This window comes from Neodothiora populina (assembly GCF_041146345.1).
Source record: "Neodothiora populina strain CPC 39397 chromosome Unknown canker_contig_5, whole genome shotgun sequence".
NCBI classification, from domain to species: Eukaryota; Fungi; Ascomycota; class Dothideomycetes; order Dothideales; family Dothioraceae; genus Neodothiora; species Neodothiora populina.
This window is the reverse complement of record NW_027191405.1, coordinates 594,779-612,708: the sequence shown is the minus strand read 5'-3', so window position 1 is coordinate 612,708 and position 17,930 is coordinate 594,779. Positions and strand designations below refer to the sequence as shown.

The 17,930-nt window shown below is 49.7% G+C and overlaps 6 protein-coding genes across 6 annotated transcripts; 3 read left to right on the top strand and 3 right to left on the bottom strand.

The window, feature by feature from the left end:
* Positions 1-1,255: 1,255 nt before the first annotated feature.
* AAFC00_005195 (uncharacterized protein) lies at positions 1,256-2,161 on the bottom strand (the record flags this gene model as incomplete). Its single annotated transcript, XM_069344942.1, has 1 exon — positions 1,256-2,161. The coding sequence occupies one exon, from the start codon at positions 2,159-2,161 to the stop codon at positions 1,256-1,258; it is 906 nt and encodes a 301-aa protein (XP_069202772.1).
* A 411-nt stretch (positions 2,162-2,572) lies between these two features.
* AAFC00_005194 (uncharacterized protein) lies at positions 2,573-3,181 on the bottom strand (the record flags this gene model as incomplete). The annotated part of the gene is made up of 2 exons (XM_069344941.1): positions 2,573-2,891; positions 2,946-3,181. 2 exons carry the CDS (start codon positions 3,179-3,181, stop codon positions 2,573-2,575), a joined length of 555 nt encoding a protein of 184 aa, XP_069202771.1.
* A 221-nt stretch (positions 3,182-3,402) lies between these two features.
* AAFC00_005193 (uncharacterized protein) lies at positions 3,403-4,763 on the top strand (the record flags this gene model as incomplete). The annotated part of the gene is made up of 2 exons (XM_069344940.1): positions 3,403-3,536; positions 3,596-4,763. The coding sequence occupies 2 exons, from the start codon at positions 3,403-3,405 to the stop codon at positions 4,761-4,763; spliced, it is 1,302 nt and encodes a 433-aa protein (XP_069202770.1).
* A 793-nt stretch (positions 4,764-5,556) lies between these two features.
* Positions 5,557-7,663, top strand: AAFC00_005192 (uncharacterized protein; the record flags this gene model as incomplete). The annotated part of the gene is made up of 2 exons (XM_069344939.1): positions 5,557-5,960; positions 6,013-7,663. 2 exons carry the CDS (start codon positions 5,557-5,559, stop codon positions 7,661-7,663), a joined length of 2,055 nt encoding a protein of 684 aa, XP_069202769.1.
* A 3,057-nt stretch (positions 7,664-10,720) lies between these two features.
* Positions 10,721-12,322, top strand: AAFC00_005191 (uncharacterized protein; the record flags this gene model as incomplete). The annotated part of the gene is made up of 4 exons (XM_069344938.1): positions 10,721-10,956; positions 11,145-11,252; positions 11,437-11,698; positions 11,750-12,322. The coding sequence occupies 4 exons, from the start codon at positions 10,721-10,723 to the stop codon at positions 12,320-12,322; spliced, it is 1,179 nt and encodes a 392-aa protein (XP_069202768.1).
* Positions 12,323-14,063: 1,741 nt separating this feature from the next.
* On the bottom strand, positions 14,064-16,133 carry AAFC00_005190 (uncharacterized protein; the record flags this gene model as incomplete). The annotated part of the gene is made up of 1 exon (XM_069344937.1): positions 14,064-16,133. One exon carries the CDS (start codon positions 16,131-16,133, stop codon positions 14,064-14,066), a length of 2,070 nt encoding a protein of 689 aa, XP_069202767.1.
* Between the last annotated feature and the right edge of the window lie 1,797 nt (positions 16,134-17,930).

Sequence of the window (17,930 nt, the reverse complement as noted above, 5' to 3'; positions counted from 1 at the left end):
TACCTACCTTACCTTGAGGTTCTTGTAGATGGAGGGGCATGACGTCGTGGAGATTATCGATAAGGGCGCCAAGATCCGCTCAACATCCTTCACCTTCGATTGAGCTCCATACCTGTATTATTGTCTTCTCCGCTGAACTCCTCGAGAGGTTCAGCCAATTCGTTTACTTCTTGCTCGCTATTGGAATCCGCATTATGCACGCGAGTCATGCGACCTCAGCAGATGCGGCTGCATGTAGGTGTTGCAAGTGAGTTGCTGTTGAACCCCACAACTCTTGATTGTGCTACACCTTCATCTCAGCTGCGCTTCAGCCTCACTTTGATCATTCGTCACCTTCACTTGAGCTTCACCTCACTTCAAATTCGATCACACTTCACCTTCAAGTCAACCACACTTCGACTTCGCATGAATGACACTTCAGTCCGAATTCAATAACACTCCAGTTCCAATTCTAGAATACCTCAGTCTCAATTCAATCACACTTCAGTCTAATTTCAATAGTAGTTTAGTCTCTATTCAACAACACTCCAGTCTCAATTAATGCACATTCCAGCTTCCATCTAATTACACTCCTGTGAAAAATCAATCACACTTTAGTCTCGGGTTACTCATACTTCGGTTTCAAATCAACAACACTTCGATTACGCTTTATTCGCACTTCAATACCAATCCGATCAAACTTCATTTTCAATTTAAGCATACTTCACTCCTGACTCGAGCATACTTCATTCCCAACTTGATCATGCCTCACTCTCACATCAAGTATACTCAACACTTGATGTTATTATACTTGACTCTAAATCCAATCACACCTCAGTGTCAATTCGATCACACATTGATTACGACTTCACCAGGCTTTACTGCGTATTCGGTTATGCTTCAGGTCTCAGTTTAGCCGCATTTGACTCTTAGTCTAATCCAAGCATATTTCATTCTCAACTCGAATGCACTTCAATCACGACTTTATCACAAACTCATAAATACTTCAGTCACGACTCAAGCCCTCTTCATCTTGTGTTCATTCATAGTTCATCTGAGTTAATACACAATGATGAAACTTGAGAATGCGTGAAAACCCAGTGATTGAAGCGAATCATTACCTCTGTCATCTATCAAAACAGAGAACGCCAGTAAAGGTACAGATATGTATATACAGAGCCAGGACGATGACACCGCAAACGCCATCTTTACTTGTACGCATCTCGAGGCGCAAAGTGCGTCGCAGTTTACCAGGAACGGCGCCAACCAAGGAAATTCAGCGACGAGGCAATCCAATAGTGACCAGCCAGGGATCGTTCTCCGGTGCATTCTGGCCATTCATTATCGCAGCGTTCACCATCAAAGTGCTATTCGTCGTCAAACTATCTTGACTAGCCTCGTGCGCTGAACCCAGTCCAGCTTGCATGACTCTGATAATATGGCCTCTATCGCCTCCCTTGCTCGCCGTTGCATTCGCTTTCTGATCTTCCCACTGCTTGGATTGTGCGCCATATCCGTCGTGAATATGACCAAAGCAATGTAGCAGGGGCTTGGTACGATCTATGGCTCGCAGTAGAGCATCGCAACCAAGGTGCTCGTCCTCGCCCGGTCTCTCTCGGGACTTCACTCGATCCAGGACCCCGCGTGGCGGTCCATGGGTCATCACTATATCGACGTTGTCAGGAATGTCGGTGAACTTGTCTTCCGACCTGTCATAGCCAAAGGCCCAATCTCCAAATCTCGGCTGGTAGGGCGAAGCGTAGATGGTGAATGCCACGCCACTCTTGAGCCTAAACGTGTGCAAGCCCTCCGAGAGGTATGTTACATTCGCAGCTTTTGCCAGGGGCCCAGTCATGATGTCGATGGCTCGCTCGTGCTCCTCTGGTTCATCGCCAGCTTCCTCATCAAGATCGCTTTTCCAGTATTCACCATCGAGCGAGAGATCGTGGTCGCCGCCGATGACCAGCTTCAGCTCAGCATCAAGTTCTCCGAGTAGTCGCAGCGCTTTTTTGTATGCTGATATGCCACCGACTTGTGTGAGATCACCGCAGTGAAGCAGGACGTCTATGTTGGTAAGACTCCTGCAGGCGCTGAGTGGGCATTTGTCATTGTCGGCCACTTCGAAGTTGTGAGTGTCCGACATGATTAGAAAGGTCGTATAAGGAGCTTGAGGAGTCGACATGTTGGACGTGAGTAGAATGAGTGTTGTTAGATGGACACTTGAATGCTCCTGTACGAATGCAACTCATAGATCTGATGGCGCTGGGAATATTTATGATGCTACAATAAGCATTTGTTGAAGGTGCACATACGCCCCGAGCCCTGGGTACCGCAAGCTAAATGCAACAATTAGTATAGAACATTTATCCACGACCCTTTTGCCTTAATAGACAAACAGCTCAACACTTGATGGTTTTTTTCTTTTCCGTGCAATATTAGTGCTCGCACATCTTGTAAGGGTCTGGACAATCAGGAAGGTAAGAGAACATCGATTTTGGAGTGTTAATTTCCGTCTGCAGCCATGTCCTACCAACGCCACGCTAGAACGCAAGAATGATAATAAATAAAGATCTGAAAGTCAACAATGTGCCGCCTAGTCAGAGTAATCGCCTTCATCATCACTCTTAGCCCTTCTGGATGTCCTCTCTCGCTCCTCCTCGATGCTTTTCTTGTGATCCTCCCTGGCCTTTTCCTCCTGCCTCTTCCAGTGGCTACCTTCCTCGTAATCTTTGCTGATGCCCAAAGCTCTTCTAAGCTTCTCGCTCTCTTCGATTTTAGCCTTGGCCAATTCATGGACTTGATGGCTCTTTAATCCACGCGCATTGGTTCCAGTATCTCTCCGTCCAGACTGTTCTTGCTCGAGCTTCTTGCGCAAAGCAGTACATTGATCATCAATCTCGTCATCGTCCACACTGAAAATTGTATTAGTCTAACATCGATTTTAGTTCTTACTTCTGTGCACGAACCCTTCATCCTCAAGCTTATCCCTCAGCTCGAAAACCTTGACCTCAATCTGCCGCTTTCTGTCGTGCTCGAGGATCTCTTTGTCTGGTTGGCGCTGTCTGTGTTGCATGAGATCGAAGTCCTTGTTGTAGGGTGCGCCAGCGCCATTGTCGCGAGGTCGAAGATGCGACAGGTTGCGCTGGACATAGCCGCTGGTACCTGAGCCGCGAGGCGTGGTGAGTCCGACATTGGAAGACATGATGGCGCGAACGGAGCTGCGTAGATAGTGAAAGCGGTTCGTATAGATGGTGCCGTTGATAGATGAATGGCAGTGGTGTCGGCGGAAGTGATGCGAAGCGGAGTGGGGATGGCGGGGTGGAAAAGTCATGCCAAGCTTGATATAGCGAGTTTTGCATGTGATTATAACTTTTGTCACTCGATTTACATCTTTCTCCGTCATTCCCACTTACTATAGTAATCATGAGCGGCGCTGTATCTGCAGATGTGTTTGAGAGTGATGCAGGCGGCAGTACACAGCCTCTGACAGAGTTGCCCTTTCCGCCACTCACCAAGGCGCATATCATACATTGCTCATACCATTATTGGCATCCAAAGTACGCTGAGTCACCCTGTTCTGACCTTCTGGAAAGGAAGTATTCTGATCGCCTGATAGATACCGGACCATCACCCCTAAAGCACGACTCATCCCACTATCACGCCCGTTCCTCGACTACCTCCGTGCTGACGGCATTATCCTGCCACCGGAAAATGAACCGCGGGGCGAGGACTCTGATGATGAAGGTTTCTTCTCTTCCACAGACAATCCGGATGAACAGGACGAAGAAGAGGACGATGATCCATCTAGGGAATGGCATGATGTTCATGAGGCTATCAAGGCGACCATCGCAGAGCTTGGTGGAAAGGTCGTGCCCAAGTTGAACTGGTCCGCTCCCAAAGATGCAACCTGGATGACCGCCAACACCATGGAGTGCAGAGATCCCAATGACATCTATCTTCTACTCAAAAGCTCCGATTTTGTCACACACGACCTGGAGCACGCATACGACGATACTGTGGATGATCCTACCGACGATGACGAGGAAGTTCCCAAGACCATAGCCGACATCCCTTATCATCTGGCTCTACGGAAATATGTGCTATTAAATCCTTCCGTCGAATTTCGGTGTTTCGTGCGGCGACGAAAGCTTATAGCGATCTGTCAGCGGGACCTAAATCACTTCGATTTTCTGTCCAATATGCAAGATAAATTAAGGGATTCAATTCAAGACTTCTTCGATGCCAAATTGAAGAACACTTTCCCTGACGAGAGCTTCGCGTTCGACGTCTATATCCCACCTCCACACGATAGAGTGTGGCTCATAGATGTCAATCCTTGGGCACAAAGAACGGATCCTCTATTGTTTAGCTGGCTCGAGTTGCTCACCATGCCAGAGCCGCCAGAGGTGTCTCAAGAGTCCGCTCAGATCATCTCAATTCCCTTTCGACCACGGGCCAGTGGGCCGCCGACTGTGTCAGCATCATCTGCAGCGCAGAAGGAAACCGAGCCCGAGGTCGCAGAGGAGGAATCGGAGGGCGAGGAGTCTGAAGAGGAGGCTGATGAGGAACTATGGGTCCCTGAATTCCGACTAGTCAAGAAGGATGACCCCGAAGCCTATAGCTTCACCACTCCACAGTACAGCGCCCATAAATTGCCCAGAGATGTAGTCGACGCAAGTCAAGGCGGTCCTGGCGCTCTACGCGAATTTGCCGACAACTGGAAGGAAATGCTCGCGAAACGCCAACAGGAAGACGAAAACGCATCCGACAGCGAGCAGGATTGAGGCAGTTCTTACTATGGCTTCAATCGAGTCGCCATACCGCCGTTTTCACTCGGATGATATGGGCACTCGCGAGTCACTAAGCCCATCTGTTGTTCATAACGAGTTATACTGTACGACCTCAAGTTGACGACTCGTGAATGTCGCCCTCGTCTGCCATGGTACCAATTAATGATAACTACTCATGATGTTAAAGAAATAATAGGCCTGATTAAGGGTATACGTGAGGGACGAAGTGAAACACAATATCGATCCTCAATGCTCAATCGCAATCGCTAGGCTAAGTCTGGGTCCACCTGTAACATATTGTACCATCTAAATCAGGCGAAAGTGTCCTGGAACTAATTGCGCCAGCATAAGGTACTGCCTGAAGACATCAATACTTCGTGGTCATCGTCCGAAAATGTGGGTTCGCCAAGGAGGGCTAACAGCGGGAGCGGTTCTTTGAGCATGTTTCTTGTCTTGGCAACTACAACTTGGTGAGGCATTCACGGATCCAAAGACAAAAGGTTACCTCAAGGTGACGGACCTGCATAATGTTTAATCTTAAGTGTCCGGAGAGTTGTCGCGTGTTGTGTGTTTCCATGCTTGAATTGGATTCGAGGCTGGCATCGTTCCGGGCTGTAAAACGCCTCTACTAAACTTGCTCATCAAGACCTATGTGTAGTATTGTGGAGGACTACATATGAGGACGACAGCCGGCACTCCTTCCGCGGGTTCTTTCTAAGATCTCTTTGTCGCCCTTGTCATCGATTCGCTGTCGCTGTCGACTTGGGAATCTCGAGGTCTATTCAAGATGCTCGAACCACGGGCACATATCCAGACTCATGGCGAAGCCAACACCACCGAGATCCATTATTGGGCGTATCCAAGTCGTGTGCTACCATGCACCAGTGGACAAGGAACTTGCGAGTATCTAGATGCGGTGTACTGGATGCACACAACTTCTATGCTCTATACGTTCATCATGTGGGCTGTGTTTGGAGGCATTCTGGTTTTCTGCTTTTGGCTCAGATATGCCAAGACGATCAGTCAACGATCTCATATACAGACACCTCTAAGACGTGGACTCGGGGCTCTGAGGGCACTGGGTAGACGCTGGCTACTACCCGAAAGTGCTGGAAGGTGGCTGTTCGGAAGAGTCACCATGCTCCAAGTGGCAATTCTACTAACGCTTTCTGCTTACCTACTCATCTTCTCGTGCGTGGTATCATTCTTCCCCTGCCGCTCTGTACTCGCTAACTTGTACTAGTCTTGTCGGTATAGTCTACAAGACCTGGGTTACCCCGGTCAAGAAGCACCCTGGCGTCTACAACACGCGTGTCGGTATGGGAGGATTTGGTGATCGTGTAGGCGCCATGGCCTATGCTTTGACTCCCTTCACTGTCGCCCTCAGCACGAGGGAGTCACTGCTCTCGCTGATTACTGGCGTACCCTACCAACACTTCAACTTTCTGCACCGCTGGACTGGTCGCATTATCTTCATTCAGTCATTTCTCCATACTTTAGTCTGGACGATCATCGAAGGAAACCTCTATCGTCCTCAGCCATCAGTGTACAAAAGCTTCATCTCCGAGCAATACATCATTTTCGGCATCGTGGCACAGGCCTTTATCACCTTTCTTTACATCTTCAGTACCAGCTGGGCAATTCGATGGACAGGGTATGAGTTCTTCAAGCGTACTCATTATGTCATTGCTGTGTTGTACTTGGGCGCATGCTGGGGTCACTGGGACGGTCTGGCTTGCTGGATGATCGCCTCTATCATCCTTCTCGGACTGGACAAGGGCGCTCGCCTCCTACGCACCGGGTTACTTCATATCGGCTATCTCAAAGGAACGTCGGGCCTAGGCTTCCAGTGCGCCCACGCCAAACTTCAGCACTTCGGTGATCGAGACGAGAACGGCGACGGCGAGGTCTTGCGAATTGATTTCGACTTTGCTCAAGCAGCATGGCAACCTGGTCAGCACTTCTACCTGTGCTTTCCTGCCATCAGTCTCTGGCAGTCTCATCCCTTCACGCCTTCCTCTCTGCCCGACGGTAAGAAGGGACTGCAGCATCATACTTACCTCATCCGCGTCAGGAAAGGTATCACGGCAAAAGTCGCAGAACTTGCCAGATCTGGCTCGGATGACGTGGGGTCGGACAGCGCGACAACTCCAGTCATCATCTGCGGCCCTTACGGCGGCAGCAAGACGGACACCACAGCCTCAAATCTTCTGACTATAGCTGGTGGTACCGGTGTGACGTCCGTTCTACCTGTTATGCAAGATGCCCTCTCGGCTGCACATGTTGTTTCACGCGCAATGGACTTTGTCTGGATTATACGTTACGCTCGAGATCTAGAATGGATATCTCCAGAACTACTTGAGCTCAGAGAGGCCATGAAGTATGGACGAGCTGAGGGTCTCCGGATCAAGATCTTTGTCACGAGAGAGCTGGCACCTACTTCAGTGAGCAACATTAACAGCAGCAGCAACAGTAGTAGCTCCGACATTGCTCGTCCTAGATTCTCGTCGATTGATGAAAAACAACAGCTTGGAGCAAGGAGCAGTGTGAAAAAGACGTGCTGCGGTAGCAGTAACGCCAATGCAGACGTGAAAGAGCTCCCAATCTCTGCATCTACCACCTCACCTTCCATCACTGCTGCTTTGCTCGAAGCAAGTACACCAAATTTCGAAGTCAATTACCTCAACCACTCACACCCACGTCTCGATGATGTTGTGGACGATTTCTCCTCAAGAGCACAAATCGCAGGTGGAGCAAGTCACGTAGTCGGCGCCGGACCAGATCGGATAGGCACGGCTTTGCGCAGCGCTGTCGCGAAGAAGAATCACTGCGGCAAAGTCTGGGAGGGTGATGAGAGTGCCGCTATGGGCTTGGAATGGGATTGTAGATCATGATGAACATGAGAAAAGCAACATTTAGATGTATATATTGTTACGAACGAATTTATTGTAGATATGATGAATATCACGAACTTGTCGATTTTGTCAACTGTGTACCTCTTGCAACGACATTTCCTGAGGACCTGTTATCGATTAGTGTAGTCAGCATCGGGGCAATTGACATCCCCACCATTTGAAGGCACTTTACCTAGTCTGCCATATCAACAGCATGCGTCGTCCATCTCATTCAATGAAAGTGGCCAAATGGTCAGCCCCGTCACGGCCAACATGAATCTCTTCCTCCATCTGACCAGTCTCCGAAGCTGAAACATAATTATCTTCGGCATTGAAATCAAGAAGCAGAGCAAACAAGACTCCAAAATGGGAGACCTCAGAACGGGTGCATTCGCCCCCTTCCCAAACCTCCCCGCTGAACTCCGCCTACTGATCTGGCGATCCACCCTCCCCGGCCCACGAAACGTCGGCGTAAAGATCCACTTCACCAAACAAGCAGGTTTCGGCGGCTGGGTAGCGAGAAGAAACACTGCTCCTGCGCCCATAGCGCTCCAGGTCTGCCATGAATCCCGCGAGGAGGCACTGAAGCATTACATTCTCTCTTTTGGCACCAGTGCTTCGCCGCCGACTGTATACTTCAATTATGCAATCGACACGCTTTGCTTTAGGGATTTGGTTGTCGGGACTATTGCTACGGCTACGGAATCGGCTACAGCTCCAAGCGATTACCTGCTCAATCTATGGGTGGGCAAAACGCTGATAGCACGCCAATGCGCTGCGCACCAAGCAGCGAATATCAGGTTCCTGACCCTCGACGTCGACGAGAGCATTTACAGCAGACCGTCGTTCTGCTGGGATGAGATCCGTCGCTTTGAGGGTCTAGAGAAGCTGCTGTTGATTGCGTGGAGTGCGGAGGAGGATGTAGATTTGCTTGTGGCTTATTTCGAGGCGTCGATGCAGGCCGTCGCCGAGGAGCATACCGAGTGGGTGGTTCCTGAGACTACGATTGTGGATGCATCGTCTGGTAGGACGTTGGTTGCTTTTCGGGCTGGGTGAGGTTGGGCTTTTCGCGTATAGCTTCTGTGCTTGGGTATGTGAAAGACAAGAGAACGGCATTGATTGTCGCGATAATATCATGGGTATCTCTTCCTCACTTCGGCAGTATCACGGACACGTCTTCAATAACACTACAGCCCAGGATGCGACATATGCTGATACTATCGTAGTTGGCGTGTCAGTATAGCTTACGGTCGTCACGATACTGCATGGTCTGAACAGCTTCCCTTGAGCATAACTATCTTACCAGACTATTCGAACGCCTCTGTCTGCGGCTCAACTATCCACTATCAACATAAAAAAATGTTGCACAAGCTGGGCGATCGAGTTCGGGCCTTGCAAAAAGAAACGCAAAACATACAGCAGCAGGAATTCCCACGTGGTCACCCACCGTAGTACTAATCTGCCGGTCAACTGCTTATGTCTGGCAGAGCGGACGGGATGCCCAGTTCCCAGCTGCCTGTGGCCGTATGTGATGAAATGGCTTGATAATTTGCATCATATCCTAAGAAAACTGCCCAGGAAGGAAACGCGGTAACACGAGGGTGTGGTGATGATAACGACCGTCCTCACGAGCCGCTGTTGTGTGGCCTGACATATCGCGTCATGGGACCCAATACATACCTACCTGTACTTACTTACATTACTGACAACAAGCCCGCAAAGCTCATCTTCACGAAGAACAACACAGCCGCATACAACGAACATGAAGTGGACGACTAGCTAGACGAAGGGTTACAGCCATCTGGTATCATCTCTCGACTCGACGGCAACGGGTGTGTTAGGTGCGTTCTTCGATGCATGGACTGTTCGCTGCTAAGTGCTGGCCAGGTGTAGCGCCAAAGAGAATACGAGGCCACAAGCGAAGATCCAAAAATACGCAACGGACAGACAGTAGTATAGAGCTCTATATTGTGTCGTTACGCATATAGGACGGGTCGATAGAGAGTGATAATACGAAGTAGAATAGGTGGATAGTCATAGGATCTATCTATAGCTGTAAACTCGTCTGTCTTGAGCATCGTGCTATAGCGAGCATGAGCGGTTAAGCGAACCTCGATAGACCTTTGACCATCGATAAACTTACCGACCTCAGGCGAGGGCGCTTGACCATCTCTTATAAAGTACTCGTCTTGGGCCCTTTACGTCGGTAGTAATGTTCGTTTGCATCAAACCTGCGTTTCACATTAGATCTTCGCTTCGAAACTATCTTGGCATCAACAAGCCACTTCAGACTCTCCACCAACAACCACCCCTTCTCCAGGTCCACTGCAACGAAGAAGAAATGAGAAAAGGATAATCCACAAGATCCGCCAATTGACGCCATGAGTACCAAGGAACTAGTGGTGTTTGAGCAAAAGTTGAGCAACGATCCAAGGGAGCCTTTTCTACCGGATAGTGGATGATTCTTGGCATATTGGGTGACAGATATATGAATCTGTCATTTTGCCCTCAACCCCCTCTTTGCGTTTACGTGTTTGGTCGAAGATCTTTTATGACCGTCGATGAGTATGCTTGAAGAAGGAAAACCATAGGCCGGCCAAGCCTGAGTAAGAATTAGGTTTGACTACACCATGATATTGACCAACGCATAATATAGTGTACTACCTATAAAGGAGGAGGACGAGGTCAGGGCTTTATATGGTTATTAGCCGTGCTTTTGCGTGATGATCCGGCACTTTTGACAGGCGGGTCCAGACAGGACTGTACCTACCTGAAACATATGTGCCCTCGAGCATCCTTAGCGATGTCTTGACGAAAGATGAATAGAAAATAGGGAGGATATTAGATACACTTGGCGACCATGATACTACCTATATGTCTGACTATTGCACCCACCCTTTTTTCTTTTGAAGTTTCTCTTTCATCTTTTCTAGCAGGCTACTACAGACTGCATACATTCATTGTTATTTCCTTCTTGCTTTCGTTCCAGTCACTCTTTAGTAAAAGTTACACATACTGTCTTCTCAACAGTAGTAAAAGGGAAAAAACCCCATAATAATGCGTGTCCCGTCTCTTTCTCTCCTCTCAGTGCTGCTGGCAGCAACTGTTAGTCAGGTGTCTGCCGCCCCTGCCGCCGCAGCTAGCAGTGCCGTTGCCGTCAAGGGCAAGGCATATGGATTCGCTACCGGCACCACAGGAGGTGGCAACGCCGCCGCTGTCTACCCGTCTGATATCGCTGAGCTCAAGAAGTACCTCAGTGACGATGTGGCTAGAGTTATCGTCTTGAACAAGGAGTACGTCGTCTTAGAGAGCCTATATCAGCCTCCCTCTGTTGGCTCCATGTCTGAACTGGTCCCTTTCCTTGGATCTGTATGGAGATGATAGCGTATGCTACCGGTGTCTTCAACGCTATGTTCCTTCAGGGAGCCATGAGAGGATGGGTATCTGGCATATGACCACTTGCTGATCATCGAACCTCTAGGTACAACTTCATTAGCAGTGAAGGCAAAGTGACCGAGCAAGGTTGTCGACCAAAGTCCAACACCTGTGTCGGTAACGGTGGCCAAGATGCCATCAACGGAGCCAACTGGTATGTCTCATGAACCTTCATTATTCTCTCACTTCATGGCTGTCTCCATAGCCGTAACATGTCGTGGTCTAAGAATCACACACAGCTCGATTTCCATTTTGCCTGCATCAAACCCGCAGAGCCAATCTCGAAGGCTTTCGAGCTATCATCATAATCACACCATGTACTGATTGAGTCCAACCAGGTGCTCCGGCTCAGACCAAACCCCCGTCCAGGTGACCTACGACAAAGCCGGTGTCCAGCCTCTCTGGATCAAGAGCAACAAGTCCGTCATCGGCGTGGGCAACAAGGGTGTGATCAGAGGCAAGGGCCTTCGCGTCTCCAACGGCGCATCCAATGTCATTATCCAGAACGTGCACGTCACCGAGCTCAACCCTCAGTACATCTGGGGTGGCGATGCCTTCGCCATCGATGATGCCGACAAGGTTTGGATCGACCACTGTCAGGTAAGCTCTACTCACCTCGAGATTGTTGAATCATTCTGACGAACCGATCAGACCTCCCTCATCGGTCGTCAACACGTCGTTATTGGCAACGGACCAGGTACCCACGTCACTATCAGCAACCACTACTTCGACGGTCGTACATCCTGGAGCGCATCTTGCAACGGCCACCACTACTGGACCATGATCCTCGGCGGCTCCAAGGCTACTGTGACCATTGCAAACAACTGGTTCCGCAGCGTCAGTGGCCGCAGCCCCAAGATCAGCTCAACCACCGACGGCACCACCGTCGTCCACGCCGTCAACAACTGGTTCTACGACAACCCCAGCGGCCACGCTTTCGACATCAGCACCAACACTTTCGTCCTGGCCGAGGGCAACGTCTTCCAAAATGTTGATCAGCCTCTTCTCGAGATGCAGGGTCAATTGTTCGCCAATGGTGGTACCGCATGCCAGTCTGCCCTGGGCAGATCTTGCCAGACCAACCAGGTGATTGATAGCGGTGCTTTCAGTGGCGCCAGCACTGGTGCCCTCTCTCACTTCAAGGGCGTCAACGCCGTCACTCCTAGTTCCACCAGCGTCGTCGCCAACAACGTTTCCAAGAACGCTGGTATCGGCAAGATCTAGATGTTGAGGAGGAGTGACGTGCCGTGGCCTTGGCTTTTGATATAGTCTTGCCGTTTTCATCTATGCTAAACAGCTCAAATCCCTCCATGATGACTACTATCTTTACTGTGTTAGTGCTCAAGTCCAATCTTGGAAAATCCCAATGTATATCGGATGGACATATATGACCTTTCATTTAGTATGTTAATTGTACCTGTCAAGTAAAGACATGTTAGAAATAGATGTCACTTAGTCAAGCAATGTTACACAACGCTCCATTGTTCAGGAATAGTGAGTGATGAATAAACTTGTAACCAAGCTGTTGGGAGATCAGACCACATGTTGTATTTTGCTGTACATCCAGACATGGTAGTCGTACGTGGTACAGGGAGCTCACTTATCTAACAGAGCAGGGCTTGTGAAAGGAGGCTGGTGTCAGGGTGATCAATGCCTATATATTTCCTTGATGGTGCCATCACTAGAAGGGTTCGAGGGAGGCAGGAACAACACTGTAGAAGGTAGAGCTGTGAAGCATCCCCCGTCTTCATCCTGAGTGACGCTTGGTGGGCGTCTCTCTATCACACGGTCGGGTTTTGGCTCGATACAGCTGTGGAATCGCGCGCTGGCATAAACGACTATACCTTCCTGACAATGCTAGTAAGGGTCAATGACATGTGCTACAAAACAAGCCCAGTGACGGACACTTCAGGCAGCAGCTTTTGCCTGAGTCTGATCAAGTGTGAGCGTCTCGACGGCAACCCTGTCCTATTTTTCAACCCTGATACTCTCTTTCGATAAAATGTCGCTCTAACCTAGCCTACTTGAATAATGACATATACTGCATCAGTGAGTAACTTGGCGATTACTTGAGCGATTTGATGTACTTGAAGCTGTATCAATGTCGTCTGTGTTAACGTAAATGCTTTTGATGGTTCAGAGAAGAGTCCAATGTTGTGAGTGGGAGCTTTGGTGTACACATCTCACAGCTCATTCCATATTTCCATCAACAGTGTACTACAAAACAAACAAAGCATATCAATCACTGGTGAACACAACACAATGTAACCAGGAAAGAAAAAGAGGTAAGTGGGAGAATCTGCATTTTTCCTCTGGCTTGAAGCCACTAGAAATAATATCTACAGATAGCGAGTCCGCGAAGAATAACTACGCCCATACAACCACTCGTCCGATGGTTTTGTGTTTTTTGTTAACCAAAACCAGTCCTTGTACTCGTACCATCTAATATCCCCAGGACAAGAGCCTTTTTTTATCTAAGCCTTAATCCTTTCTTTTTTGATATGCTTTTATACCTTCCTCAAACCGAATGCTTGTTTTGCAAAGAAATGTGAAGTTTTGGTCTGCAGCCCAGGATGAAAAAACAAAACGCCAGCCCGACCTGCACTATCCGAGTGCGGTACCCAGTTCGCTAACAAAGAAAAAAATGTGAAGAGTGTAAGAAAATCGACCTTGGATATCTCTTTTTCGCGTCGCTATGCCTTCGCCATGCTGAGTAGTAGGAAAATAAGGAAAAGAGTAACACCGCCAGCGGATTTAGAGATGAACTACAGATCCGGCTCGATCTCGTAAGTGTTCTTTGGTTTGAGAACATTTGACTGACTCGTTATGATTGAGAGGGGAACGGACAAATAACAAAAAAGAAAACGCCATGGGCTGCAGAGCTCCGGTTTGAGGGAATGAGGGAAATTGTACAGGCTGGATGATAAGTGTACAAGAACGAACAAGTGTTGGTAGTTTCTCGGGACTACAAGTGGAGGGCGTCCCACCCTCCAACCCACTCAAGGTCGCCAATGTCGTCATGGTCCATGATATCAGCATAATGCTTGTTCGATCTCGGGAGCTGTTGCCCAAAGGGGACAGGCTGGGCACGTGTCTTCGAGATCGGGGACACATCATGATAAATGGTAGGATGTTGACGCCAGTCGCGACTGGTTTGCCATAAATCGTTCGAAGGAAAATGAGAAGTTGGTGTACCTTTGACACCACTATGATTGGAGTGTTGATAGTGAGGAGCGGGCGAGTTGCCCTTGCGCCAACTGCCGGCTCGCTCGCGGGTCTTCTTCGCAGGATTGGTCAAGGGCGTAGTGAAGCTGTCATGCTTCTCTGCAATCTTCTGGGGAGTAGCTGGGACTTCAGGCTGTGACTTGTTACCACGTCTGATGTTGCCGAGGGCAGCCCATTTGTCGACGAGCGAACGCTTCGAGGGCGGCGAGTACTTCTGCTGCTGAATAGGAGCTGAAGCAGCGACGGGACCCTTGGACTGGCCGAAGAACTTGCGACGAGACATGTCGGAGATATTACCACGAATGTGAGTGCTCGTCAGTTCGACCAGACCAGAGCGAGGCGTAGAAGAACGCTGGGAGGATGCATCGATGTCAATGGCCGCAGTGACAGCCGAGAGGGGACTGGGCTCTCTGGGCTTGGCAGTGGAGGCACGCTCAATCTCGATGCCATCCTCGAATGAAGTACGCTGCTCTTCTTCTTCCTCGTCTTCTTCAAAGAGGTCGCTCCAGCTCTTGGAGCAGATCTCGGTGTTGCGGTAGACAGACGCCATGGCCATAGGCTTGGAGCTCTTAGCAGGAACTGAGGAGGAGATGGGAACTGGTCGGGACGAAGCGTGGCTGATGTAGTCGCTGGAGTTGTTGGCTGACTTGTACGACATGCTGAGGGAAGAATCGACGGTAGAGTTGAGGGAGGTGGAATCGGTGTCGAACCAGCTCCTGCCAGTGTCCTTGGCATCGGGGAAGAGATCCTCGGTGTAGCTTTCGTTGTCTGGAATGACCGACAATTGACGGCTGTGCTTTTGCGATGTGGCTCTCAAAGCCTTGGCCCAGGGGAAGCAACCTCCATTGTCAATGGTTGGGCTGGTGATCGAGGGTGTTCGCAATGGCTCACGGTTGAGAGTCGCAGGCACAGGGTCACGGTCCTCGGTGCAGAACTCATCAAGAGACTCGTCGTCGGTGGTGAAGCTGACCACGCGATCAAGTGCTTCACGAAGCTTGCTGAGGTCACGCTTCTGAGGATCCATTGCCAAGGCATGAACAAGCACGTTATATGTATCCTGGGACATGTTGGGGAAAACGTCGAACAGCGATTGACGGTCACGGGTGAAGTCATCGAACAACGGGTCGCGGCAGGTCGGTTCGGCGAAAGGGTTGCGGGAAAAAAGGACATTGAGCAGACAGATGCCGATGGCCCAAATATCAGCCTTGGCGGGATCGTAGCCGTAATCGCCAGGAACAGGCTGGAATTGCTCAGGGGCCATGTATCTGTCACTTCCGACAGCGAATTCGGTCGACCAAGGGGCCATTGTGGCAAGGCCAAAATCACCAAGCTTCATGTCTCCAGAGGCAGACAGGAAGATGTTCTCGGGCTTGATATCGCGGTGGTAGATGTTCTTGGAATGCAAGAATTGGACAGCGTCGACAAGCTGGTACATGAAATCACGAACGTGCTCGGTTTCGAGGGGTCCTCTGTTCAAGCGAATAGCCTCGTACAAGTCACCATTGGGGCAGAACTCCAAGATGAGGTACTGGTGGTGTTCCGTCTCGAAGGTATGGATGAGGTTGACAATGTGATCGTGATGACCAATCTTTGAGTGGATGGCCAGCTCCTCGGAGAAGTCGTCAATGCTAATGGATGCCGGGCAGTCCGTGGCAGATGCCTTGGTGAGACACTTGATAGCGACCTTTTGACCAGTCTTGATGTCCACACCCATGAAGACCATACCAAAAGATCCATGGTTCAGGGGCGAGATGGTCTGGAAACGATCATCCAGAAGGTGCTCCGTGAAGTCAGATTTCATGCAATCCATTGCGGGCGATATGGTGACTTGGCAGGCTGTAGACGGAGAAGAACGAAGCTAGAAAGCCCGCTAGCAGCAACGACGTCCAGGAAGGGATCGAGAGTCTCGAAAGACGATCCGATTGCAATTCAGAGGTCCACAACCAAGAAGAAGAGCTTAGCAGAACGATGAACTTTTCCGGTCCTTTACGGGGTATGACCACAGGAAGAAGGACAAGATTGAAACGAGGAGACAGACGGGAAATAAGCTTCAGACTCCGAGGTGTCCAGGTTGGGTGATTAGGGTGATATGTTCGAACAGAAAAGGGTCAAAGCCCGGATTGGTACGATTTAGAAGAAGAGGAGGGCGTTCGTTCTTTGCATCGATAATAAAAGGTTGTAGTGCTTGTAAAGGTCCGGACAACGAGGTTCGATGAACGGGGAAGTAGGCGAAGGAACCTCGGGTTGAGGAAAAAGAAGAGACAAAAGCGGAAAACTCGCTGCGTGTTTGTTTATAGAGAGTCGTAAGGCGTGATGAATAAAAGAAGAAGGGTGTTCAATGAGATGCGAGATGATTGAAGAGGAGGTGCCGCCGGGTCCAGGTAGAGTATGACTCAGAAGACAGGTGGAGCCTGTAGTGACGAGATCGACTGACGAGGCGATTGACTCTGTGGAGATTACCAGATGAGGTCTTGTTTCTGTTGCAATACTCGGGGACAGAAAGGCAGACAATTCCTCGCAGTGTTGATGATGCTGTTGAACAAAGGACCCAATTGTAAATACGGGGCGCCGATGAGGTACGAAGCGTCTCAGGACTCAGCTATGACACAGTAGTAGGGCTTCCGAAGCTTGCTTGACTACTGATAGCTATTATGCAAGATGATGTGCTCAACACTTCTCAATTGACTTGCTTGCTTGTCCGAGTTTAGGAGCCGAAAGGGGGGGGGGGCGGATGATGAGAAAGAGGAAGAGTTGAGGTAGATAGGTAGGTACGTAGGCAGTTAGGAAGGTAGAAAGGTGGATGAGTAAGAGTGACTGCCGCCGTCTTGTCGTTGTCTCGGCGTCGTTCGGGAAACGGTAGGGTTAAGGAATGTACGGGAGACAGCTGATTGAAGAGGTAGGTAGGGAGGTAAATAGGCAGTGTGAGAGGCTGACGACGGGAAGCGACGAGTCGGATGCTCAAGGCAGTCTTTGGAAAGAAATGTTTCGGCGTGCTCAGGACATTATTCAATTGTGGAGGGGGGTTGTTGAGATGGTTTAAAGGGTAAAGAAAGAAGGAACAGGGAACGGGAGAGACATAGGCAGCGGTGAATGTATGAGCAAGAGTACCGGGTACACAGTACACATACACACTCAGAACGACCACTATACAGTAAGCTAACCTTACGACGACCGAACCCAAGAGCTCTCGAACTCGGTAGAAACATGCCAGTTTCCGACCCAGTCATCGGTCATGGTAATTGGCCAGCCCAGACATCCAGGTGGCGCTTGATCAATGCTTTCGCTAGTCGAGCTCGCCATCTATCTTTGTCCAATGATCAGACGCCCCTCGAACCCGGCGCCAGTCCAAATGAGTCCAACGTCAGTCACGCGGTTCCAAGCTTAACTTTCGAAGCACGAAGCACGCCAGAGGCCACGTTCGCCGAGAGCGGAGCCACCATGGCACCATCTTGGTATCGTCATCTGGGGTGCCGTCATTCCTGGCCTGTCTTTCTTGGTAAGGTAACCAGCCTGCCTTTCCGAGAGCACCTGATTACGCTACTATGGCCTTTGACAGCGCAATTATGTTGCCTGCTGTGGACAGCTTGCAACACTAGGTAATCATGGA